Genomic DNA, 27937 nt, shown 5'->3' on the forward strand with positions numbered 1-27937 from the left:
TTACAATTAAAGGTTATAATATTGGCTTAGTAACGCTTCAATAGCTGTCTATGCCAACACATAATATTATCATCCGATCCATCCCACATACAGTTATTCTTTTGAGTGAAAAGATTTTCTCAATTCCTGATGGATATGTCGCTTATATACAAGCACAAAAGATGCTGGTACAGCTAAAACATGCTGAACATAAGGTCAATATATTCAGCATAAATTTTTCTGGGGTTCATCAGTGCATTTGTGCAGAGTCAGTTATGAAAGTAATTCCCTCATGGCATAGCTGGAAAAATAAATTCTTGTCAGTTGTCTGAAATTACTGGGATTTCTGCAATGATTAATCATAAAATGTTGTCCAGGCTTCATATAGGTCACAATTATAGTAAACACAACTTAACTAAACTCGCAACTCTGTGTGAACCTCAGTGGTATCCAATTAAGAAAATGAGGCTGGGTGGTTGTTGGGGTGCCCCCCATATAAAAAAGGCATAAAAGTCTGACTTTTGATTGTTAACATAAATGATGAACACCTCCCTCTTGATTGTAAAAGCATTTAGAGATATATGAAGCTACAAAAGGCTATAAAAGCTTTTTTCTAAAGACCTGGAGCAAGACTATAGTTACAAAAACATTTAAGTTACCTGAAATAAAAACTAAACTTAACGCAAAAAGTAGGAAACTACAAGAGGAAATATGTTTTAGTCTTTGTCAGAGCAACACACATTAGAATGTTTTGGTGTAGTGTGAATACATGACACAGAAATTGTGTTTTTATAGTGATACTTCTTCTAAATTTCTTGAATATTTCCCTGACTAATACCCCTACATAATGAAAATTCAACTAAATATGAATAAACTCTCAACACAAATTAAAACTAATGAAATATTTACAATTAAAATAAATCTGTCTCCGAGTGGTAACACCTGTAGATATTTCCACAACTGGATAACAGGGTTCAAGGGAAAACACACTACTAGCAAAACAACCAGACCCGGCCATTAGTTGGAAAGCTTAGAAGATCTACAAATTTTTAATGACATTTCTAGATCAGTGATGCATGAAGAGATTTATCAAAAGGTGGACAACACCATCATCCCAACTTTAAAGTCTGGTGGAACCAACATCATTGTTTGGATAGCTTGTTATCACTGAATTAAAGAGCAGCTGTCTGTGTTTTAAAGGAAAGGTTGGGTGAACTAGCAAACAAACATTAAATCGTCTTATGAGCAGCCACCGGAAACAGCCCCCATGTGAAAGCTGTAGCTGCTAAAGGAGGTTCAACAACGAGTTGCTACAAACAATAAAATAATATAAATCCAACTTTTTGTGCTATATGTTCAGTCAGATTGTGTTTCTTTACAATTGTCACTGAAGATCAGACCAAGTATCATGACTGACAAAACTGCAAGTCCAGGTTTGGTAATTCCAAAGAGGTCATAAACCTTTTTTTTTCATGCAAATGCACTGTATTTAAAAGGGGAAATCACAACAATCAGTATGATAATTTTTTTACGCTGTGAGAGGGTGTCGTTATTAGGAATGAGGCCAATTTTAACAGGGACTCTTCTGTTTCTCTTAAATATTCAAATCTCCCACGCACCAAGGACTTTCAGTTGGAGGATCACTAATGGGAAAATTTTGTCTGTATGAGGTAAAACTTTCAGTTTCAGTACGCAGGAAAAAGTAACCTCATGGTGCATTGCGTTTGCTTTAAGGTTAGTGGACTTTTACCAAAAAAAAAAAAGCGGTGTCTTTTGTGTGTTGTGTATTTGAACAAAACATTGCACTAATCATATTCAGTCTGCCAGCTCCCCTTGAAACATTTTATCCTTTCCTGATTAGATAACTCTGAGAAACAATGACCCCATTGATGAACTTTCCCACTTCCATGATTGCATGTTGTGGAGGGCCCTCTAGATAATTTTGATACTAAACTGACAGATGTGTGTTTCACTTCTTATTACCAACTAAGAACAATTGAAGAAGTGTTTATAAATGTCTCCGTTTGTGCATGTGTTCCAGAGAGATGTGTTGTCTATTCTACAAGATGCTTCAAAATGTTTCGTTTTTAATGGTGACAGCCATGAGTAGCCATGATAATCAAGAGCATGTCTCAGAGAAATGTCAGCTAAAGTCCCATCACATGTCTGACTTCATTGATGTCCCCACTACATATTTTATACAAGCCAATTCCAGAAAGCTAATGGTTCAGGTTATAGCCTTCTGGTAACAGGAAATTCCAGGTATTAACTAATTAATACAAACTGTAATATCTCATAGTAGTGCTGTTTATACTCTACCTGATCTGCCCCAAATGGAGTGATGTTAGACTTCACAGTACCCACACCTAAGGCAATTAAGAAAAGTCCACCATAGACTGCTGGGCCACAATATGGGGCACGAATGGGGCAGGTAACGTTTTTTGGAGTGGTAACGTTTGTGTTCAGACACTCAGCAGGCTGCACAGGAAATGCCATTTCTTCCCCGCACAGGTGTATCCTGGTGCCCTCGTTTGAAATAAAAGGGAAAAACAGCATGCCAAAAATGTACAGAACCAAACTTGCAGCAATGGTCAAGAATTTTCCGAGGTATGCATCGGCCAACCAGCCTCCAAATGGTGAAATCAGGTAAGTTACTCCCATGAACATGAGTGGTGCCTGGCTCGCCTGAGTGCCCTCCCAATAAAAAGGACTACCATTCAGAAAAAGAACCAGGTTGGACGTTATGCCATAGAAAGCAATCCTCTCTAGTGACTCGGCCAGCAGGATGGCCGCACATGCCAGTCTTCTTCCCTCGAAGACTGACGGTGGTGAAGGTCTGCTCTCAGTGTCTGAGTCCAAAAGAGGGGTGCTCTCATTGGCGTCCCTGTTGTTAGCCATTCTCGCCCAACTTAATGGAATGGAGTTTCTTCCTTATTTTTAAGAGTTCAAACCTGAAGATAAAACACAAATATAAACCAAACGGTGACACCGCAGCACAAACACAAACAACTGTACCGGATTCACAACATCTAAATTTTCAAAGAGCCCATTTTCTTGTCATATAGGTTTTTAGCTTATTACAAACCTGAAGTAAGCTAGCTTAAACACCACATCAGCTTGTTAAAGTTTCTCATTACCTTACCTTTAATGACAGAAACACGTCCCAGAGGTCTTCGGTTGTCTCCATCAATCTAGATCATACTAACCGCTCAAATGTTTCGTTTGTACTGTCTAAAAGCTGAACTTTATGAAAAGAGAACTGGGTGTCAACAGAAAAACAATGTCACAGTTCTGTCGCGTGACACATAGCTCAGTCAAAAGCTGTCACTCTTGCGTTGCTGTGGAGACGATCTGAAAATGAAACTTACGCGACGGGTACTGCAAATCGAGGCGCGCAACACCATCCATGTGATATAGGGATTTGTTCCGCTTACGCAGAGCTAAGCAAGGGGAGAAGGAAGTGGCACTGCAGTGCAATTTAATCTTTTTTTTTGGCTACGGCTGATTCTGTTATTATATAACATGAACCAACAGGGTTTGGGGTTTGGGGATGGGCATAACAAAAAAAAGGAAGAAGAAAAAGAAGTGAAATTGGCTGGCAGCACTTCGCCGCTTACAGTCATGTTTCCAGGGGGCCGTATAGAAGACGGACTTGTAAACATTACAAGCATGGTGCACTACAGTAGACGGTCTGTGTGCAACCCTAACATGAACCAGCCTTGCCCTTAGGTGCTGCTACGTGTTACGGACAAGGAAATGTAATTGGAGCTCGGCTAAGCGAGTTCATTGAAACGTAGATGTCCCGATCGGTGCCGTCAGCTTTTCGCGAATATTTCGCGTTAAGTAGCTAATTAGCACGTCAGCCCTGCTTTCATAGGAGATATGAAATTACTTTTCCTTGCCTGTCTCAACCCCAAAACTGGGAACCATACTACAGCTGAGAGAATAAGGTAACAAACATAGTTGCTAAGTGTAGCTGGTTCTTATAGCTGGTATGATTCATTAATTAGCGCGTGACACTATGACGCAATAACGGAGTATTTAACTTCATCAGGGCAAGAGTTGTTGGTAAAATCGCCTACTTCACTGTGAAATAAGTGTAACAAGTTGGCTCCAAATACAAACCTTATCGTGTAATGAGACACCTTAAGATGAGTAGCAGTAAATACGGGTGTTGCCGGTGACCTTGGCTTCTGTTCTTAACAGGAACTGAGCTTAATTTAATGTGATTGGTAACACTTGTCCGTCTACAGTTTCATGTTAAAATAGCTAAAATAGCGGAAGACGTTTCCTGGCTTTAACCATTATGAATTTGCTCAACCGCTCAGTCTTCCTTCCTACCTTCCATAAGCAAATGTTAATTTTATGTTTTAGGTCCTACATTGAGTCAGCAGGACACACTTGCGAGCTCAGAGACGCACGAGAGTTTCAGTCTCCTGCTGATGTGGTAAATCTGGTCTCTGAACATCCCAAGTTTGAAGCTGCACTGGCTATTCATCTTTTCAAAGCGGGCAGACTTCTCATGGGTAAACAGACTTGCTGTTATATCATCTACTTATCAGCTGTATACTTTAAATCCGTTTTCTTTTTTGCTGTCAGATAATGGGTCTTCAAATGTACAGCTTTCAGTCCCACATTGCCTTTTTGTTTTATGTCTGTTCTTTACAATAGATATTGAAATACCCTTTGGCGTAATCTTTGGCGGCACAGACATAAATGAAGATGTGAAAGTGGAGCAGAAGCGTGTGGTTATGGAACAGGTGCTACTGAAAGCCAGGTGATGTTGTACTGTTACAAATTCCTATTTTAAAACTTCCGGATGGCTCCAAACTTAGTACATGAACTTTAGTCCTTCATATCATACATATTCCATACCATTTATAAAATGATTTTGGAAAAGTTTCATTTAAAATAACGGAAAAGTCACAATTTGCAAAAGAGTCTACATTATAAATAATGTGATATCAGCATCATCTGTTGGCTTTGTTAATTAGACTAGGAGGCTGCATCTACAGCACATTTGTTAGCATCTTACGATAGGACAAGGAGCACAGATGCATTAGAGGTGGGAATGGAAAATCAGTTCTAGCTAAGAAATTCAAATTGTCCAATTTAGCAGAAGCTTATCACTTCTTGCGTTTATTACATTTGTGCATTGCAAAGCACTGAGGTCAAACTCAATGCAGGGAAGCTTTTCCACAACCAAGTCGGATGCAGGCCTTTCTTTCTGCTCTGTTTCTACAGTGCGTTACGTCACTGAGAAGGTTTTTAAAAGTGCATTGCAATCAATAAAATCTCATCAATATTCATTCCTACACATGCCGTTAATCATGTATGCATTATATTTTTGGAGTGTCATTTCAAGAGGACTGCTCATTACAGGAAATCCCCTGTAACATGTCTCCCATGAGAAGGACCTGCTGATTATATCAAATTTGACAGTTATCATTAATCATGACTTTATCCATGTTTAATATCTAGTATGTTAGTAATGTGTCATATCATATTTTTGCCAACTTCCTTTTTATAAAGGTTTGATTCAGATGTCTCCAACCTGAAGTGCGAGCAGGAAGTAAATGTCACCACTTTCATATCTTTTATTAAAATTATTCACATGAAATGAGAAAGCTTCTAATCCACTAATCATGTGATTTTTATGTATTTTATTCAGTCTTTGATATAACAACAAATCACAAGTAACACTGCTGTCTGAATATAAGCTTAAAATATTTTTTTCCTTCAATACATAAATTCCAGGTTTTCACTGGGGGTAAAAAAAAAAAAAAAACAACACAAAAACTCTGGCTCTGTACAAGATCTTCTGGCCTCTGGGGCATGAAGAATCATAGACTGTATTTAAAGGATGGACATAGCTTCAAGTCAGAATTCTTTCTAATGATCAGGAGGGGACGAGACAGCTGTTTGCATGGATTAGCGATGTGTAGATCGATACTTAAACATTGATTCCACCAATAACAGATATTTATATTCTGGAATTGATTTTCATTCTGTCTTTCTTTTTGCAATTTGGAGTGAATTTGTAGATTATGATTCACAAGAACAAAATGGAAAGTAATGATATTATTGGGATCGCCTAAATTGTCGCCTGCGTGTAGCACTTTGCTAAATTTTGGAAAGTGACTTACATCTAGGCTTAGGCTTTGTGTTGATGTATAAGTGGTGGGAATTCTCTGCATCCTTAAAACTATGAAATCCCATTTATTAGAATTGTAGAGCATTTAAAATGATTATATTGGGTAGGTGTCATTAAATATACAGCCTACTTGCAGTAAAACAGACATTGTAGGCTTTAAAAAATAACAAATTCAACTTAAAATATTTTATATGTAAGATAGATAATAACATGTATTAATAAAATGTTCCTCAGCTTTATTATTATTATTATTATTGTTAATCATTCATATTAATTTTTGATTGTTAATTGAATATTTTAAACTGTAGGTGTTGAGTTTTCAGGGGTTTTTTTGTTTTGTTTGTTCTTCATAATTAAACAATAAGAACAAGTAGTCTGATGTCTTGTATTCATTATAAAGGTATAATTGGAAATACACTACTTTTTGTTTTGATTTTCCAAACACATTAAGTTTATTATCCTTATTTAGTACCAGAATTTTATTTGGTATCGAAAAGAAAATCAGTGGCATTGCACATCATTAGCATAGACCCTCGAACCTCTTGATCCAAATCTTTTTATTTGGGTTTTGTTTTTTTTAAATAAATCAATGTAAAACAATTTAATAAATACAATTAAAAGTAAAAATAATTAAAAGGTAAACAGTTTGCTGATTATAGACTCAGTTGCTAATTTAAAATCTTACTGGAAACTACATGACGTTGATTTTGCAAATTTTTCCCAATCAAAGTCAAACAAGAGGATAAAGCAGCGTGTGCTCTGCTGACATAGCTACCTTATGGCTGAGAGGTTCCTCCTGAATCGTTGTGCAGCGTCCTTTAGTTTATCAGTCAGGTCCACGCCTCCCTCATCATGTCCAGGTTCAAAATACCAAAATGGCTTCAAAGCACGACCTCGCAAACTACTGAGACTACGTCCATCTTTAATAAACAATCTATGGAAAGAATAAGACTGAAAGAATTCAAGCTAACCACTAGTTTAGCAGGCTAATGGCTAATCTGGCTAATCTAAATTTTATGCTCTAATCCAAGCCGACATCACACTGAAGTGTCTCAGTTTTCTAGCTGATTAAAGTAGATGGCAGTAAATCTAGAAAAAGACCTCTGGAGCAGGGGTGGGCAACTCCAGGCCTCGAGGGCCGGTGTCCTGCAGATTTTAGATGTGTCCTTGATCCAACACAGTTGATTCAAATGGCTAAACCTCCTCAACATGTCTTGCAGTTCTCCAGAGGCCCGGTAATGAACTAATCATTGGATTCAGGTGTGCTGACCCAGAGTGATATCTAAAACCTGCAGGACACCGGCCCTCGGGGCCTGGAGTTGCCCATCCCTGTTCTAGAGGAATGTGCGAGAGCCTGTTTTCCAAAGCTTTAAACATCTCAATCCACCCGCCTCCCACTATTAGTGCCATCTCATCCCAACCTTGATCATAAAGTCCCATCACTGCCCAGGGCTTGTTTGCCCATTTAATAATGCACACTTACAAATGAAAATTAGTATCTTCTTTCAGTTTTTTTGTTTCGTTTTTGTTTCTTTGCTCTACATTCCCTTCATTTTCCAGCTTGTATTCTTTCTCTTTTTGTACTGAAATCCTTTCGCTTCGAGCTACAAGCAGTTTTTCTGCTCTCATACTGCTCTGCCTGCAGATTTCTGTGTTTTAGTGTTGTTAGCACAGCTTTTTCCCCCCTTTTATTGTTGTCAAAATCATTATGACTTGTAAAAGGCTATAATTTACTGCCTATAGTGAAAATTCTTGTTTTGCTGAAATGCCTCGCACAGCAGTGATAATGAAGTGTTTCTTTGTTCCCAATCAGGTTTGCTGTTGCATTTACTGACAAACTGAAAGAAGAGGCAGAGTTATTTTTGGTATGATTATGCGCTTATGTTTTTTGATACACTGACTGAAGTAATTCGTGGTTCAGTTGAGTCGAGCACATTATAGGCTATCTCTCTGAGGATCGCTGATAGTGTTGCATTGGGTTGAACACATGAAATTTAGTGACAAAAGGGAGAAAAGAAGAATTACTATTTTCCCTCATCTCTGCACATCTAACCAGAAGTTGTAAATTCTGGATTGATAGTTGCAGAAAGTTACAAAAAATGCCCCCTCCCCCAGTGGGAGGAGGGATGGGCTTTCAGGTGGGGCTGTCCAGCCATTTGACATGCAGTTTAAACTTTGACGCATGATGGTTACACATGCAGATATCACTTTTTTCACACATGCTCTATGTTTGGCCACAGTTCATGTATTTCAATTCCCCCAGATTCTTACTCTGTCTGCTTAATTGCAGCTTATAATAAGAGAGAAAGTTTTTGTTTACATTTTTACAGCACATCTGCAGACGGCAGGAGAATGACAGCGTCAATAAATACAGCAGAAGGGCTCTGACTATACAAACACAATATCCTGCCCTGTCCCGTAATAGTCTGGCATTAAAACAATATTACAGTGTTTTATTTTCAGATTAGATTCCAGCCATAGGCTGCAGATTGAGGCAAGTGGAGTGCTTTATCTCTGCCATTTAGTGCTGACAGCTGGTAGACAGGACAGGCACTGAGAGGCATCGCCAAGCTTTTTATTGCGACAGAAAACACACATAGCGGATGGATCTGGTGTGATAACATCCAGTCAATTTCTTTCCCATCCCCTCTGATTTATTTTGCGGCACCCGCATTATCTTAGCGACTGCTTTCCTGAGTCTCTTTTTAAAGTTAGTACTCTGTTTAAATATGCTTAGAACACAAAGAGCTTTAAATGGCTGTCCCTATTGTCGGACATAAAAAAGAGAGAGAAGCACAGTTGGTGATAATCAAATGTAATTTCTATAAACAAACGCTGCCAATAATTGCTGATTGCGTTCTGTTAGCTGTTTTAACCACTTCTTTTTTATTTTTTTCCTCTGAAGGTGTCCCAAAGCAGCAAAATCTACATCCAGCCTCAAGGTAAGTTCTGCAGGATGGACATCCTCGCCTGATGCTGTGCATCCTTGACTCACCATTGAAGTGTTGCACTAATCAGCTTTGACATTTTCCCTCCATTATCATACTGTCTGCAGTACAGAGTTGTGTTTGCTCTTGCCATTGGCCACCGTACCATGTAGGACAGCCCAAATCTCTCTTCCATGTTGTTTACCACTGGTATCCTTGTTTGGCAAATAGTGTCCCTTCATAGATTAGACAAGAGCCCCCGGGCCAGCTGCATGGCTGAGCCCCAACTAGTGAAAGCTTAATTTTCAGGCTTGTCCCCAGAGAGTGATCATGCTGAAGTGCTTTTTACACAGAACACAAAAATTGTATTTTGGATCACTGATCATTTGGAGCACTTTGCACTATTTTTTATGAAGTTCACTATGGCTGTCTCTGTGTTTATATTACAGGCATCCAGACAGACGTTACTGAGAAATTCTGCTGGACTGAATTCCTGAGGAGCTCAGGTACTATTAGTGCTTCAGGTTGTCATCATCCAGGTACACTTTGCAAAATGTGTAATTGACAGTGGAAAATTTCTTTTTAGACTGTCTTTTTTATATATATTTTGTTTGATGATGGTGGAAAATCAGTTATTTATCCAAAGTGGTAAAAAATATTATTATTTCTTGTACTGACCCTTAACTCATTCACTGCCATTGACGTCTATAGCCGTCAATGGCAGTGAATGAGTCAATGGGTTTAACTCATTCACTGCCAATGGCTGGCAGTGAATGAGTCAATGGAAGGCCTTAAAGAAAATATTGAAATTATGTTCACAGTAGTGTGCAGAAGTTTGAGCTACCCCTCATTTCTTTAGGGAAATGTGAAGTAGGTGTAGCAATTTATTGAAACGTGTGCATATATGGAAATATTGTAATATACAGTAAAGTATAAAGCAATTACAGAGTTCATACAATTCTTATAAGCTTGAAAGTCAACGTTTGGTGTCACTACCTTAATTCTTCAAGTCTGAACTCTTTCAAGCAATCTTGGAATTTCTGTAAGTATCCTTTGGCTTCTTGAAGGACATTCAAAGCTTTTCTTTGGATGTTTCTGCTTTTTCTTTTGTTTGTTACAAATATGATTCCAAACTGCTTCAATAATGTTTGGGGTCGAAGCTCTGGGGAGCCCAATCCAGTGAGTTTTCCTTATCCAGGTATGCTTTTAATGCATTGGCAGTGCTTTCCAGATGGTGTCGTGTGGCATGACTGATCAAAATCTGTGCTTATAATTCCATCGATTTTAAGGAGATCCCCAACACCTCTGGGTGAAATGCAGCCACAAACCATGACAGAGCCTCCACTGTGTTTTACAGATGGCTGTAGACACGCACTGTTGTACGCTGCCTCTCTCCTACCTCCTCTAAATGTATTGACAGTAATTAATCAAAAATGTCATATTTGGGTTTATCATTCCAATAGACCCTTTGCCATTGATTTTCAGTTGCGTTCTTGTGTAATTTTCTCCTTATTTCCATTCCGTATAAATGGCTTCTTGACAGCCAGCCTTCAACTGACACCATTTCTGATGAGGCTTCAATGAACAGTAAATTACCAGATGCATCTCTGGTAGGTATGACCTCTCTCAGGTCATACCTCCAGTCTTTACTGGATTTTTTAAAAATGTCTTTTTGAAAGCTAAACATCTGCTGAAGATGGTTTTTTAGTTCTGCTACTTGTTCTTTTGTCTTCCACTTGTCCAGTTTCCTCAAATTGTTTAAGGACACACTGCAAACCATACTGAGATATGCCGAGTTGTCAGCTAACAGCACATTGTTGGTGCAAAAATAGTATTTTATGCCTGTCAAACTGTGTTATCTTTGACATGTAGATTCAACTAAAGATAAGTTAGCAAATTATATGTTTTTGCGTCAGTTTGCTGTAAACAGAAAGGTTAAAGATTCAATTTCAAATTTGTCTAAGCTAAGTTATCTGTTAACAACACTGTTTTATCCCTTGAGTTGGGGACCTTTTTTATCCTTGAGTGATTCATAAGTTGGGGTTATGTGGCTTAACAACTTAACAACAACTTCAGAAAGCCTGGAGAGCTATTGCGGAAAAGCACTTTAAAAAATTACAAATCTGGCTTCTTGGAAGCAAAATATAAAGGACTGAGGGATAACGAATAGTTATGTCTATAACTTCTGTTCCCTGAAGGAGAGGAACGAGGTACAACACATAAGTATGGGATATCACACCCTCGCGTGTCGTGGTTGAAGAAACCTTTATTCACGGCTTTAAGGCAGATGACGTATGATGACACGCGCACGGCCCTGCCTGTACATATAGCCCCTGTCATCACAGTCATCCCTCAGTTCGATAGCCGCTCTTCATCGAGCCAAACTGCTCAGTGGGGCCACCTTGTGTTGTACCTCGTTCCTCTCCTTCAGTGAACAGAAGTTATAGACATAACTATTCGTTCCCTTTCAGTCGATTCACTCGGTACAACACATAAGTATGGGACATATATACACGCCCCACAGAGCAGCCACCGAACCGGAATCGGACCACCACATCCTTAGTGAGTGGTAGACCCAGCAGAAAGGACAGCATGAGCCACCGAAGGGGCTGTAACGTCCAACCGATAAAACAGCACAAAAGTGTGCGGTGATGCCCAACTAGCTGCCGCACAAATATCAGCTACAGGTAGGGCTGCTCGATTATGGCAAAAATTATAATCACGATTATTTTCACTGAAATTGAGATCTCGATTATTTGACGATATTTATTTAACCCTTTAAGACCTACCATAGAACCAAGTCTGCCAGAGCTTATATTATTTTTTTACATGTTGTAGTGCCATTTGTGGGAGCATTTCAAGTTGCTATACATCAATACAACTGTTATAGCCCATATTTTAATAATATGCATGCATTAAGTCCATAGTAACTACATTAATTGCAAAAAAGTGCAATAAACTGCAAAAAAATAGAAAACCGTTTTTGTTTTTTTTACATATATTTCTACTTGGAGAAATTTAAGAGGTTTATCCCTCAAAACTTTAAATACAAAAAAGTTGCAAAAAATAGTTTACAACAACAGGAAATTTATTTTGAGTGTCTTCATAGTTTTATTTTGGAGATACACTGCAGGAAAAACAAAAAAACAATCCTATGATGCAAATTTGCAAAGAAAACAGCATGTGCATCAAAATAAACTATTTCCAGCAGTGCAATTCGAGTTCTAAGCATCCCAGAAACTATTCAGAAAAGTCAAACATGACTTATAAAAACACCAGTATAGGCTTTTAAGGCCTACAAGTAAAAAACTACATTTTCCGCGAAAATGACGTCACTTCCGGTTTCGGGCAGGAAATGGCGGACATGCGATAGTTCGCGCTGACGTCTGTTTCACTGTGGGAAGTGTTACGAACAGCTGATCGGATCGGCAAAGCGTGTTTCTGGAATATTATGTTTTTGTTCCTGCAAGCGCTTTTTATGCAATTTTTGCAAAGCTTTATGTGGAAGGAAACCGTGACCGAGGACAAGCTGATGGCATAAGATGTAAGTACAACTCCTCTGGTTTCATATGCAAAAATTATTGCGCTAGCTTACACGGTTCAGGTTCTACAGGGATTTAAAAATAGTTACACAAAACGGAGCGTGCTGCTCTGACCGGCTTTAAAGGGTTAACAATAACAATGTATTGAATAATGACTTTAAAAAATAATATAAAATAGTGTGCAAATACTGATAACAGTGCAAATGTTTGCAATATAAAAATAAATGAAAAATGTAAACATCTATGTTTAGTGAACTTTGCAGTGTTGCTCTGTGGTGCAGCTACACACTGTAGCAAAGTTTACACACTATGTCTACTTGATCCACGTCTGACTCCGCGAACCCATAATGTTTCCACACCACTGAAGTTTTTTTTACCTCTCTTTTCAACCAACGGCAGTCACTCTCCTCTCCAAATAACTTCTGCTTAGCTTTCCGAGCTTCCCTCGGGTCCTCTTAATTGTTGTGACCGTGTTCGAAATGCAGAGAGGTGCGCTCGATTTGCCACACGGAGCAGCGCGAGAGTAAAGCAGAGGGAGGGGCTAATAATCGGCTCAGTCATTTTTAATGATCGTTGAAAGCCCAGATCGTAATCGTGATTAAAATTCGATTAATTGAGCAGTCCTAGCTACAGGCACCCCTTTAAAAAGAGCCCATGAGGTTGCCATCCCCTGGTGGAATGAGCTCTCACCCGCGTGGGGCAAAGCAAGACCTCTGGTGCCGTATGCCAGTGAGATAGCTTCTATATCCAGTGGGACAGCCTCTGTTTGGACAGAGCTCTACCTCTATTTGGATTAGCGAAGCAGACAAACAGCTGGTCACATAAACGCACATTCTGAGTGCGCTCAATGTAGGTGCGTAGCACACGCACTGGACAAAGAGAATGCATCCTCCTCTGCTCCTCAGATGCAAAAGGAGGGGAGCAAAAGCTCAGCAACTCAAACTCCATTGAGCTATAAGATGCAGGCATGATCTTGGGAAAATAGGCAGCATTTGGACGCAATACGACCTTGTGGCCATCAGGAGAGAACTGTGTGCAGGAGGGATGCACAGACAGCGCATGAAGGTCACCCACTCGCTTTGCCGAAGCCAAAGCGAGAAGTAATGCAGTCTTATATGAAAGAAATTTCATATCCACAGACTCAATGGGTTCAAACGGGGGGCTACAAAGGGCCTCCAGCACCAAAGACAAGTCCCAAGCAGGGACACTGGACTTAAGCACGGGCCTCAGCCGGCGAACTCCTTTCAGAAAACGTATGGCGAGGGGATGTGCACCTAGTGTCACCCCGTCAAAGCCAATATGACAAGCAGATATAGCTGCTAAATAAACCTTAATTGTCGAAAATGAAAGGCCCTTATCCAGCAGCTCCTGCAGGAATGTCAAAACATCCACAATAGAGCACTGAAATGGGAGAGTGTGGCGGTCCTGGCACCATTGCTCGAAGGCTCGCCATTTGTAAGCGTACAAGCCTCTAGTAGATGAGGCCCTAGCGCTCTGAATTGTCGCTATCACACTAGGTGGCAAACCCTTAGCAATCAAGTTTAACCTCTCAGCAGGTAAGCATGAAGGCGCCACAGATCTGGGCGCGGATGAAACACTTCTCCTCCCCCTGAGAGAGGAGATCCCTGCGGAGAGGAAGCTGCCAAGGACTCGCTGCTAGCAGGCTGATTATCTCTGCATACCACGACCTTGTGGGCCACCAAGGGGCCACTAGAATCAGAGAGAGGGAATGCCGACGCACTCTCTCTACAACTGGAGATATCATTTCCTCTGGGGGAAATGCATACAGGAGCACGTCTGGCCATTGGTGCGCTAGCACGTCCAAGCCCAAGGGTGCATCGTGGTGAAGAACAGGGGGCAGTGAGTATTTACCCTGGAAGCAAAAAGATCTATTTGTGCCTTGCCAAATAGATCCAAAATCTGAGCCACTATTAAAGGGTGTAACCTCCATTCTCTCACCAGAGGACCCCCCCTGGAGAGAAGGTCCGGCCCCAGGTTCAGGTGGCCCAGAACATGGGTGGCTCTTAGAGACAGAAAATGAACACTGCACCATAACAGCAGAAAGCGAGACAGCTTCAACAGGGGGAGAGAGCGTGTTTCTCCCTGCCTGTTTATGTAAGACACCACTGTTGAATTGTCCGTCCTGACTAAGACATGCTGGCCCTCCAGGACTGGACGGAAATGTTTTAGAGCTAAGAACACTGCTAACAGCTCTAAGTGGTTGATATGCAACTGGCGCTGGGCTGCGGACCAGATCCCTCTCACTGATGCACCCTCGCACAGCGCTCCCCACCCTCTTAGGGAAGCATCTGTGGACACCACCTTGCGAAACAACACCCTCCCAATCCGAGAGCCCTGATGCAGCAGCCTGGGCTCCCTCCAAGGACGGTGAGCTAGCATGCAAGACGCAGTTACCGGCAGCCTCCTCCGGAGGTGACGGGATGCACACAAACAGTGAGAGAGAGTCCAGCGTTGAAACGCTCTCATTTTTAACAGTTCAAGTGGCACTATGGTGATCATAGATTAAATCATGCCCAACAAGCTTAATATCATCTGGAAACGCAGTCTGCGTCCCAGCTGAAACTGAGCAAGGCAGCATAGGCTAAGATGCGGATGCCTCTCTCTCTGAGGGGCGCTAGCGCTGCCTCGGCACATTTTGTAAAGGTGCGAGGAGCGAGCAACAGCCCGAACGGCAGCACTAGGTATTCGTAGGCTACGCCCTCGAATGCAAACCTCAGAAACTGCCTGTGTTTCGGGTGTATAGCCACATGAAAATAAGCATCTGTTAGATCGATTGTTGCAAACCAATCTCCCGGGCTGACTGCATTCAAGAGCTGTCTGAGTGTTAACATCTTGAACCTGTGCGTTCGTAGATACGTGTTCAAGACTCGCAGGTCGAGGATGTGACAAAGCCCTCCCTCTTTTTTTGGCACAACAAAACAACAGCTGTACCAACCTTTGTCTGTCTCCGAAGTGGGGACCACTCATATTGCTCTTTTCTGCAATAGCGCCTTTATTTCCTCTCTCAGTATCATGGACTGCATCACCTGCCTGACCTGGCTCATTCTGTCTGCAGGCTGAGCATTTGTGATTGTTTGAGAATAAACAACACTCTTTATTGATTGTAACATGGAAACATTACATTCATTCATACATTCTGTTGGAGGCACCTTTTCTGGGGCACAACAATGAAAAACAGCGGGAACACTCGATGTGGTCACCTGAACATTTAACACACCTGAACAGGGAGTTACCTGAGGCATTTTGTGTGCAGGGGTTTTGTGCTTGGGAGACAGTGTTAGGAAAGTGCAGCGCCTTCTGGGGCTGACAACCTGAACAGAACTTAAGCGGCACCTCTTGTGCGGCAACAGAGGGGTAAAAGCAGCGTCTCCCTGCTGCTGGACCCCTTCTCCACTCGAAACCACAGCTAGGAGGGCTGAGGCTTCTTCCTCCTGGGCGTCGGGTCCTGGGCCCAAGGGTGGGCCTTTGCTCCAGGCCGAATGGCGTGGGCCGACAATGAGCTCTCCTGCTCATCCTCCGACAAACCATGGATGTCCAGGCCGATGTCCAGCACGTCATCGTCTTCCTGGGGAGCGCTGGCGGGCTTCAACCCAGGCTGAAGCCCGTCAGCGCTCCTGCATGGTTCCGGCTCGTCATCGGCTAACCCGTCAACATATTCCATGTGGTCAGCCCAGCTAATTGCGGGGACATCGACCGGAAAATCCTCGTCTTCGGACTCGGACGAAGCCGGGGCTCCAGACTCGGAAAGGAAGAGGGTCATGCCGTGCGACAGCCGAGCGTCCCAGCACTTCTTTCCACAAACGTCACCCGTCTTTCCAGGGTCGAGCGCCGGAGCTGGCGACAAAACGCACAAGCTTCGGGCTCCGTCAACGCTCTCCTAGCGTGGACGATCCCCAGGCAGACAGGGCAGGCATCGTGCTGGTCGCTGTCGTGCAAAGAGAAACCGCATCCCTGAGGACAGGGGCGAACAGAAGATTTCTGCTTTGCTCGCTTCGGTTTGGAGTCCATTCCAAAACGCAAAGCGAAACGCTGCACAAGAAAAACTTGAAATTAGCGCTCCGCGGGCAGCCTACACACCAACTGCGCGGTGGAGGCTAACACCAACAGGGGCAGTTAAGCTAAGTTCAAGTCGGCAGACAACGGAGCTAACTAGCAGCAGCTAGCTAGCCCAACTCAGCAGAGGTGTTCTCAGCGAGGTGAAGAGCGTAAGAACTGAGGGATGACTGTGATGACAGCGGCTATATGTGCAGGCGGGGCCGTGCGCGTGTCATCACACGTCATCTGCCTTAAAGGCGTGAATAAAGGTTTCTTCAGCCAGGACACGTGAGGGCGCGATATCCCATACCTATGTGTTGTACTAAGTGAATCAACTGAAAGGGAACTTGCGACTTTTCCACAGTACTGTGTTTTTCTGCTGTGCTTAACTTTCTATTGTATTATTTATTATTTTTTTGTTGGTGTTTTTATATTGGATACTTATTCACAAAAGTGTTAATATGCCTGCTTTATAAACCCGCTTTAGTGGTGTTGTTTTCACCATCTATACATAAGCATGTAATATTTTGCAAGCATTTGCAACATTGTATACAAGCGATAGCCTGCATTATTTTTTTCTCACTCCAGTTGAGCAACTGCACAGACCACGATAGGACCAAAATGACATACATGCACCCAGACCTGAAATAGGAGTGCATAAAAGTACTACTGGTGGTTTCTCAGAAGCCAGAGTCTGTCATTGAATATTTTCCTTTTTCTTTCTTTCCACCAGCCTTCCAACTCCCATTTCAATTGCTCAATAACTATGTACTGTTACTCAGAGCCTCATCCAGACTTTAAATTGCACATTGTAACATGATGTCCATCCCAAGTACATTAGTGCTCAGGGAGAACCCCATTGAGTACAGAGAGGAACAGTTGATTAATAGCATTCAAGCCCAGGGCCATTTATCACCACGTTTCCCATCCATACCAAGTAATACACATTTTCCACAGTCGTTTTTCCATTTATTATACTTGAAATGAGAGTCGGCTCGAGTGTGCCTTTTCAGAAGCGATGAAAGCACTGTAATCTGACTCATAGTTGTTTTTAGATATGTAAACAATTTAGCAGTTTCTTCCTCCTTGTTATTTCCTCATGGGGATTTGTTAGTATTTTATTTATTCATAAATTTTTGTTTGTTTGTCTGCGGTGGATGTGGGACGGCTACATTTCAAATGATTAAGAATCATTTTTTAAAATTATAATTTTTTTTTGCCAATTGTCTTAGTCTCATGATTGCTTTGATAAAATAAATCACACACACTGGGTTTTAACTTGTGTTTGATCAGGACTAGAACATCATATCAAGGCGGAGAATGTCATTCAGACAAACTGACCCTGTAGTCTTTGCTCTATTAGAAATGTGCCTTTGTGAGGCTAACATTGCTTAAGGGAGTCATTAGGCATTGTTTTTGTAGTTATCACTGGGTGTGCTCGGCTTTCTGCTGTCTAAAAGACTAGATTTTCCATATCCTGCTTTTGAACAATGATTTTTAAAAGGAAATTATTTTTTTTATCCTTAAACAGAAGTCTGACAGAAGTAACTCCTGCAGCAACCTGTTTTCTCTCCTGCCAGTTTTCATCCTACCGTTGTCCTCACATACACTCCCAGCACTGCAGAGGGCACCATCCCATGTGTTCATTCACTCCTGCCAGATCCTGCTGCATATTGATTTACTTATTCATTCCCTCCATCTTGTCTGACATGAATTAATTCTTATTAAATTGTGAAATCTACAGTAATTTATATATAGGCAAGCTCAACACGAATGGAAGTTTGGGCATGGCCGTATTCTTTGTGGCCACGTACTGCAGTGTAGAAAAAAAACCTTCGACTAGTGGACATAAAAGAGCCAAAGCATCCCTCCTGTCTGATTGAAGATAGACAACTAGTCTGTATGTGCCTCTGTTTTACCCTTTGGATGTCATAGCCTCCAAAGAAACAGGCTTGAGTACTGAATTTCAGAGTCTTTCTCTCGATGAAAGTCACTTTGTGTGTGTGTGTACATGTCTGTGTAGGTTGTTTTGGGCCCATGCTGTGTGCCTGGCGAGATGGGGTTAAGGGATAGATGAAGTCCAGCACTGTAGAGTGATATTTTCAGTAACTAAAGGATGATGGGAAACAAGCAGGAGTTTGCTGTTTTGCAGTTACAGGGCTCTCAAAGTGCACAATTATTAAACAGGTTAAACAGGAAGCGGATCAGAGGATAAACAATAATTAACAGTAGTTAATATAGTCATAGTGATGTTTTTACCTCCTTTCTCTCCTCTTTGTTACTCTGATGGCATATGAATGCATCCGTTTCATGTGTGAATGTGTAACCTGGCACACTGCAGCATCAGTGTAACATTTAGGCATTGCTACAAAAAATGCACAGATGAGTAGTAAAATGGCCACTCTGAGTGCCTGTTGGCACATAATGTACGTGATCTCATTGCTTAAACAGCAATAAAATGAGGAACAAAATCTTTGAGTGATCAGCCCAGTCTCATGTCATGAGCAGTGTTGGTCAAGTTACTTGAAAAAACTAATCAGTAACTAATTACTGATTACTTCCCCAAAAAAGTAATCCAGTTACTTTACTGATTACTTATTTTCAAAAGTAATTAATTACTTAGTTACTTTTTAAAAACACAATTTACAACCTGAATAGGTGATAAAGTGATAGATCTTTCAGCCCAATTCTACTTTTTCTACATAATCCATCATACAAAATGTAATCAAATGGAAAAGTCTCTCTTTTTAAAACTTGTTTTATTAGTTTAAATCTTTTAACTTTATGCATCAAGCAAAAATGTAATTATATGCAACATTCTCTGACTGGAAGAAATTTGTTTAATATTTAAACCTATTTTCTGCACATTCCAGCACATAAAATAATTTTTTTGTGTGTGTTTACACTCACTCTTTCAAATAGATGCAAGTAAAACACAGCAGAAAATAAATAAAGTCAAAGACTAGCGGTCCTTTTGCTCTATTTTCACCTGTATAGCAGGAGTAGGGTAGGTGGAGGTTTACCCTGGTGCAGGTGTGCCGCAGCGGTCAGTGGAAGAATCCGCGAGTTTCTCTGTGAGTTTCCCATTACGTGGTAGCACACTCGATGCTTGCTTGGAAGTTTAGGGGGTTTTTTCGCTGTAAAAAGAAGTTTTCTTCCCACGCACAATGGACACTAATGTTTTTGTCACTTTTTATGGAATCAAACTCAAAGTAAGGTCAGTACTTCCAAGCTTTAAACGCTGCATGCTCATACTCTCTCCCGCACTCGATATATTGTCCGTTGTTGATCTGCACACAGCTGTTGTCACCAACGTCGCACTTGCTTAAGTCACTGTCATGAGACATTCTCGCAAAAAATTACGGTTTTAGTAACGCAGTAACGCAGCGTTCCTACGGGAAAGTAACGGTAATCTAATTACCGTTTTTGCAATAGTAATCCCTCACTTTACTCGTTACTTGAAAAAAGTAATCGGATTACAGTAACGCGTTACTGCCCATCTCTGGTCATGAGTCATGAAAAAAAACCCAAAATCAGTTTCCATCCACACAAATAGTTGTTTATATTTTATAATATATTTTCCTGCTACTTTCATAAAACATAGCATGTATTTTGTGTAGAGAAAGCATGAACTGGTCACCATGGTAACAGAAGTTTTTTGGGGGTTTTTAGGACATGTCAGCTGTTGTATTTTAACCCGACCCATTGTCCTTCTCCAAACCTAACCCAGGAGTTTGTAGTGCCTCGACCTAACCAAGCAACACATTTTATAATAAATGGTTGATTTAAAAATGATACAAGTGATTTATGAAAATCTGTGACCTGCATGACTCTGGCGTGAGGGGCAACATGAATTTGTCCACTGCCACAAATAGTTTTAAAAAGTCATGTTCAAGAACCAAAAAATAATGTAGAGAATTTCATGTTGGGAAATATATATGTATTAAGTAACGTAAAGTTAAGGTTGAGCAACACAAATCAACAGATTAAGTCAGGGGTGTCAAACTCAAATACACAGTGGGCCAAAATTCAAAACTGGAACAAAGTCGCGGGCTAACGTTAATATTTATTGAAATATATTTATTCCTCCAGATATAAGAATGAATCTTTTCTTATGGACACGTTTTGCTGAAAAACTGAATATGGAACAAGTAAAGCTTAATACTAAACAATATATATATTAGCTGTATAATACCAGTAGGCCATCTCTAATAGTAATTTGGTATGGCTTAGCAGGCCAAATGTAATTAGGCTGCGGGCCAAATTTGGCCCACGGGCCAGAGTTTGACACCGATGGATTAAGTCTTGATTATTCATCAAACTCCCATAACAGCAGATTTGTGAGACACTCGCCATCAGTCGCTTTTCGCTGAACTCTCTAATCTACTCTGTGATGTTTAAGATAGTTTAAAAATAAGGATTTTTATTTTTTTTATTTTTTAAATTTCAGCACTAACAGTGGTTTATTTACAGTTATATAGAGCAATGAGAGTTTTTATATAGAGTGTATTTTTTTTCTTTTCATTAATTGCTATGAGTCCTTCAGAGAGGCCTCTTACTATTTCTGGCATCATAGTAAGAGGTACAGAGCCTGGCCAAGGAGTTGTTAGTTCACCTTTTTGTTTGTATACAAATGACTGTGCTCACTCCCAGCATAACCAGTATGTTATAAAAGTTTGAGGTGTCACTGTTGTTTTTACCTAATCTAGCTACACCCCTGAAGAATTTACTGTAGAGCCCAGATCAGTTGGATGTCGTCCTTCGAGTATCCCACTTTTCCCAGACATTAGACAGGTCCCTGCAGGGTCCACGTTGATATGGGGTCACTCACTTGACACAGACATGTGGAAAATGTTTGTGTGAAAATTCATCAACATTTACATTTTTGCTTATTTCTTTTTATTATTATTTTTTTGCTTGAACAAAACAGCATGCGGAACAGATAGCGTCTCTGTACGTGAGCTCAATATTTTCAAAAATTAGAGGGGAAAAAAGATTGGAGCTGGCAGGGGTCTGAGTATATTATCAAGATGAGGCAATCTGTTTTAAGTCTGTCGTTTATCAAACATGAAATGAAATAAACTCCAAAATTATGTATCCAAGTAAGCATAATAAAGTAGATTAAAATAAAATAGCTGGACCAAAATGTGAACAAGTTAAGTGAGCTAATCTACAGACATGGTTGGTAAAGTATTTAAAATAGTCAATAAAGAATTGAACTTTTGAAAAATAAATCAGAGCTCCCTTGAGTGTTTGGTGTCTGCAGTAATATTACCGTATTTTTCGGACCATTTCACTGTTGATGAACGGGTCTGTTTTCATACATAAGGCGCATTAAGCAAAATAAAACAGTCAGATAAGTCAAACTTTACTCAACTCATTCTTCTTGCTTCCACTTCCATACCATTAGCGTTCATCCTCCAGCTTCACTGTGTTTATGTTATGCTAACATAGCTGTGTCGCTAGCGATCACATAGCACATCATTATATACCAGCTAGTCCAACTTCAGTAACCCTACAAACGTCACTGCTGTTTAGTTTTCTGTCTTCATTTATGTTTGAAGTGATAGCAGAGCTGTACGTTTGAATTTGTTCACAAATCTCTCAGTCAGAACATGCTATATCATGTTTAGGTGGAAACTAGCAAGCTAACTTCCTGCTAACTTCTAACTTTGTTAAATTTAATTAATTCTGTTTTCATGTATCCCTGGATGTTAAACTTAATTGTTACACCTGGTAAAGCAGCAACGCTGATCAATTTATTAAAGACCAAAGAATTTAGACAGTTTTTAACTCTCAGTGATGCCGCAGTGTTCGTTTGACTTTGGGACCTGAAGCAGACGAAGTTTTGGAACCAGATTACTCCGCAAGGCTCCTGACTACAGTAGCCGTAATCCTCCGACAATCCATCAAGCTGTGCGGCGTCGTAGTTTACCAAAGTTGTACTAAAACATTTTTGACAGATTTTTCATCATGGGAACAGAAACAATCACCGTTCACCAAGACATTTTTGAAGACTGTTTGCATGCATGAATCTCTGGCAGTAGATTTACAGAATTCCCGTGTGTATGCAGAAGCAACATAAACATTTATTTGCCCCTCTGTCTGTTAGCGGATAAATGAACAGCTCATCTTGGACACAAAGAAAAGTAGAGAGGCTTTGATGAGGCGTTATTAATTAGTCATCTGTTTGTATATTTACTTTAAGGCCTGCCTTTCCTAAAATTTGCCCATTTAAGGTTTTATTGCAATGTTTGTTGTTTTTTGATCAAGCAGCTGCCTAATCCTGGACGACTTTCTCCTGTGGGTAACAATAAAGGGATCTTATCTATCTTATCTTTACATCTATTATAGATTGAAATGTTTACAAGTATAATTTGACAGTAAAGTCTTTACCACTATGAAGACAAGTCTTTGACAGGTCAGATTAACGAGGCTCACAGGTAAAGACTCTAATCCAGGAGCGATAGAGTCGCTCGCATTCAAACACGTGCCACAACGGCAGTGACCTCATTACTTATAATAAATGATCTGCCATATTTAGACTGTATCGATCAGGATGTGACAGCAGATGACATTGGGCACTTCAGATAACTAAGCTGTCACACAGTGTCACAGTTTGAGTGATACAGTAATGGCCTGAGTCATTCAGGTTTTTCAAAGTGTATACGGATGCCTTCTCATAACCACACAAAGGATGTGGCCTCTTTAATTATGAAATTAACTATTAAAGTATTGGCACTAGATTAAGAAAACAATATCTTAATGAGCAAAATGTACTGTCAGAGCCTTTGATTAGTATTTTATAATGAGAGAATATAATGTGGCTTGCTGTATTAAAATAATCAACACTGAGCTTCAGTATAATTATATCATGTTTATTGGTTTAAGAATTACCGGATAAAACATTTTTTTAAAGTGCATTTTGTGTAAACTTCCGAGGGGAAAGGTGGGATTGGGGGTTGATCAAAACAAGTTACAGCATATGAACAAAGATCATTTTGCCTGCATTTTCCTAATCTGCCAAGCTGGTAAAAAAAAACAGGTGATTCTGTAAGGAGGTCAGGTGGGAAGCCTTAATTGATTTTTTTGATGTTGTTTGATTTTTACAGTTTTTGTGTTTTTTGTCTGTACTCTCATAACTAGTTTTCAGACCGATGTTTTGGTATTGAAAGAACAGAGATGGACACAAATGGTTCATGACATACCTTTTGCTCCTTCGTTTTAAACACATTTGTACAGAATAATAATTATTAAAACAAAAAAAGTGATTTTTAGAATTGCTGCAAATGCTGTTTGAGAGTTCAGGTTATTTATAGATTTGTAGCAATGTTCCCACATTTATAGTCCCAGTCTTAAGCCAGATCAGTTGCTCCATGGTTGGATTGACTCTAGCATGTTATAAGAAGTCAAGTATAATTAATTTTAACTGATCAAAATGTGTGCGGTTCTCATGTGGTGTGCGAAATTGCTTATCACACACTCGTCACATTTCATATGTAGTTTGGTCAAAAACCTTTCAGCTACCTCAAAGCATAATATGTACAGTGGAAGTGCTAATTATTGGAATTTTTCAAATTAAAAGTTTTTTTTTCATACTTGAGTTTTTCGGTTATGTCATTTTTTGTCTAGTCCAAAAAAAAACATACCGTGCCGCTCAACAGATGAAAGCAGAGCTGTTCAGATAGATATGTTCTCTTCCAGCAATGCTGAGACATACGCATGCACACATGCTGATTAAAGCATTACAGGGGTTGTTACCCTTCTGAAATCAAAGGCAAACAAACAAAAACTATGATTTGCATAGATCTCACAGAACTACACAGACAGAGAAAGAATATTGCTTCTGGCACGTCATATGATTTGTACAATTTGTTTAGTTTTATTCTCAGAGGGAAAATGAATTTTGTCTTGGATTCCCAAAAATATATATTTTTTCCTCACTGGGTTTTTTTCATTTTGACATGTCTGTGCTAAGACGTGATTCCAGCTCCTGTAGTATTTTCCTGCAGCTTGTTTGGAGGAACTGACAGGATGTTTAGCTTAGCTGGCACGTTTTCAGATCATGTGAATCAATGCAAGGAAGTTTGATACATCCCACAGATGTAAAAGCTTTTTTTTTTCTCCTAGGATCGGGGTCAGTGCCCAGTCTCCAGGCTGTCATTTTAAGATGCTCTTTAATAGCATTAAAGAGCTGCTTCAGCCTTCTGATCTGGACTTATCTGGCAGCAGGGGATTTCACTCGAGTGTCACTGTACTGCAACCACAGGCTTGGTGCTCTGTGGTTTGATTTCTTTCACTTTTTTTGTTTTGTTTCTTTAAACTTGGGCAGAGTTTGTAAAAAAATTTTTAAAGATTTGGCTTGAATTGGTAACACCATTGCCAAAATGGTTTTCGCAGCAGCAGTGATTTTGCATTTTGGGTTGTTTCAATAAGGATTAAAGGATTAAAAATGATTTTTCTGTCAATTTTCTGTGGCCAACTATACCATTATTTACCACTGATGGCAGAAAGTAATGTAATTTTATTTATTCTTTCAAATTCAGCCTTAAAGTGTTGCTATTGTACCAGCTTTGCTTTAAAGTTGCATAAAACCACAGTCTTCTCTGACATAAAGGCTCAAAAATCAATGTCGATAAAGTCTAAATCTTCTTTTCACGAGACTTTCTGCTCTGCATTTGGCAGTCCACCCAGCTTTTGGATAGATTTCCCCGCAGCTGTTTGTATATAGTCATGGTCCCCAGAGCATCAAACCTACTTTAATAATCTATGAATTCTTTTTGTGTAACCAGCAGGTCAAAATTTGCACTTTCTGCTGGAAAATATGCCAACGTCTATTTGATGGATTGGTAAAAAATGCAGACATTCAGGGTTCTCTTACTCATCCTAATGATTTTGGCAGACTTCTGACTCCCCCTCTATCCTCTAAAGTAGAGAATGTATTCAAAGCCACAAACGTCAATAAGGTTGACACAGATGTTAGCATTCCTCTCAGGATAAACTGTAATTTTTTACGAATGCTTAACATTAAATTTGTTGCAACCGTCAGTTAAAAATTTGACATTGTCCAACACTTTTTTTTTTTAAGATCAAATGCGTGATGAACAAATACTCCTCGAAGGGTCATCTCCCTGGTTGAAGCTAGTCGCAGTCAGGGCTGGACTGGGACAAAAAATTGGCCCGGGCATTTTGACTAGAGACCGGCCCACCAAAAATGTGACGTCATTCAGGGGTAAAACCGCAAAGGATTCTGGGAACTTGTGGCAAGAGGTACTAGCGCATGCAGGCTTTCAATTGAACTCAGTTACACAGCGATAAAAAGAAACACAAAAAATGGCAAGAAGCTGTTGTATTATTAACTGCATTAGCCGGTGTTGTGCCAAAAAGTGATTGTCTGCCAAAAACTGATTGCTCGTATTTAAATTGCTATAAGTAACTTGTTGGGCTATAATATGTGAAACATATGTCAAATGCATCCCTCATGGATGATATAAAGTCATCTCTCCATCTCCACCTCTCTCTCCTGCTCTTTTATTTCTCTCTCTCGCTCCATCTCTCTCTGCTGCTCTTCTGTCTCCTCTGTCACAGACTTCTCCACTTTTGATGATAAATCAGCTGGTGCAACATGTAAGGATTGGCACAATTTGTTAAGATTTTGAAGAGTTTGAGAAACTAACCTTAAGCTAAAATAAAATTTACTATCAGTAACTTCATAGCACCTGCCCAGCAGTATATAAACTCCGTCATGCTAGCTAGTACGCAGTACCAGTTATTCTAAGCGACTGTAAAAAGTCAGCACAACGAAAACAAACTACAACTAAACTTGGTTTATATCTGACACAGATAGACAGCAGGTCATAACTTCTTACCTGAAGTTCAGTTCCTCTGCCACTATGACCGGCGGCCGCCTCGGGTCTCTCCTCCTCTTGCCTCCCCTTTCCCTTATCCACCTGCTGGCCTCCACCACTTGCTGATGATGCTAAATCTGTGGAAGCTATGCCATAGCTACCGCCAAACAATTCAGTTATTTTTACACATTTGGCAGCGTCTGCCTGAAGGGCTTGTTTCTTTTTGGCCCTAATTTTTTCTGCACCTCCTTTCCTTTTTTTGTTCTCCATTTTCTTTAGTTCGTCTATGAGATTGCTAAACAAGGGGGAGGATGCATCCGACCTCCTCGGCTATAATTGGTCCAGCCCAGAGTCGATCATGACCAATTGGCCAATCCAACACCTTTCATTATTTATACCCTTCCAAAAAAAAAAAAAAATCGATCGGCCCATAAAAACAAAAAATCGCAAGCGGCCCACCGGGCAAATGCCCGGTATGCTCGATAGCCAGTCCAGCTATGGTCGCAGTGCACACACGGAGCCATAGATGGATGGATGTTTCTGCAGTCAGATCATTGCTTACAAAGGGAGCTTTGTTGTATTTTAAACAGTAATCTGCTTAGTATGTGGCTGTGACGAACACTTCTCCTCACAGACTAGAATTGGATATGGATGCCAGAAATCTGATTCTGTTCATCTGGATGTTTTGTTTTCAGTGGGTTCATCACTCACTCACTCATCCAAGTGACATCTACAGTCTCAGCTGACTGCAGGTTTCCCCAAACTTATAAACGGTGCATAGTGACTGAAACTAGCTCCACAGACTAACAATGGGCTTTTTTATAATCATTTACTTGGCGTTATCGTGACAATTGATCAGTACCATTAACATAGAGTTAGGAAAAGCAACAATCACAGCATTGTGACATGGTGAAAGATATATCGGTAAGCCCTCTCCTCAGTTCAGAGGAGGACGGACCTCCCTGCCTGTCTTATAGTTGGGGAAACTGCAGTTAGCTGAAGTCACTGAAGAAGTCATTTGTGTGAGTGATGAAATGTACTGAAAGCGTTACGTGCAGATGAGCAGAATCAACTTTCTGGGATTTAGTAACCTGCATGCTTGAGCATGCATCGAGACAACTGAGTGTGACGTCAGTTACCTCAGTAAGCTAAAAAATGATTTGAAAGTGTAAACTCACGAGTTTGAGTCGTCCTTGAGCTCCATTTTGTTCTGTCAAGAATGTTGTTCATTTTGTTTTATTCTAGTCAATAAACAGACTAAAACAGGAAACAATCCTTGAACACAATACAAAGTCTAGCAAGGACATCCAAGAAGTACCTAGCACTGATGGAAACACTGAGGAAAAGTCCATAATGTTAGTTCAGGTTTAATTTTGGAACAGCTTTGTTCCAACTGTTACCACTGCTTCCTGGGTTTGACTATATATACAG

The 27937-nt window shown here is 40.3% G+C and overlaps 2 protein-coding genes across 2 annotated transcripts in view; one reads left to right on the forward strand and one right to left on the reverse strand.

Moving 5' to 3' along the window:
- slc15a4 (solute carrier family 15 member 4) overlaps positions 1–3345 on the reverse strand; it is a 30630-nt gene extending 27285 nt beyond the window's left edge. The window contains exons 1-2 of the mRNA XM_014335062.2: positions 3122–3345; positions 2299–2930 (exon numbers count right to left, since the gene is read on the reverse strand). Coding sequence (XP_014190548.1) covers positions 2299–2877 — 579 coding nt within the window. The 5' untranslated portion in view covers positions 2878–2930; positions 3122–3345. The remainder of the gene's footprint in view (positions 1–2298; positions 2931–3121) is intronic.
- Positions 3346–3356: 11 nt separating this feature from the next.
- Positions 3357–27937, forward strand: part of glt1d1 (glycosyltransferase 1 domain containing 1) — a 33643-nt gene continuing 9062 nt past the window's right edge. The window contains exons 1-6 of the mRNA XM_005926937.3: positions 3357–3929; positions 4354–4505; positions 4651–4756; positions 7947–7998; positions 9039–9075; positions 9510–9566. Of these exons, the coding sequence (XP_005926999.1) occupies positions 3862–3929; positions 4354–4505; positions 4651–4756; positions 7947–7998; positions 9039–9075; positions 9510–9566 (472 nt within the window). The 5' untranslated portion in view covers positions 3357–3861. The remainder of the gene's footprint in view (positions 3930–4353; positions 4506–4650; positions 4757–7946; positions 7999–9038; positions 9076–9509; positions 9567–27937) is intronic.

This window comes from Haplochromis burtoni, unplaced genomic scaffold, assembly GCF_018398535.1.
Source record: "Haplochromis burtoni strain Fernald_Lab_line unplaced genomic scaffold, NCSU_Asbu1 Contig_95, whole genome shotgun sequence".
In the NCBI taxonomy this organism is placed as follows: Eukaryota; Metazoa; Chordata; class Actinopteri; order Cichliformes; family Cichlidae; genus Haplochromis; species Haplochromis burtoni.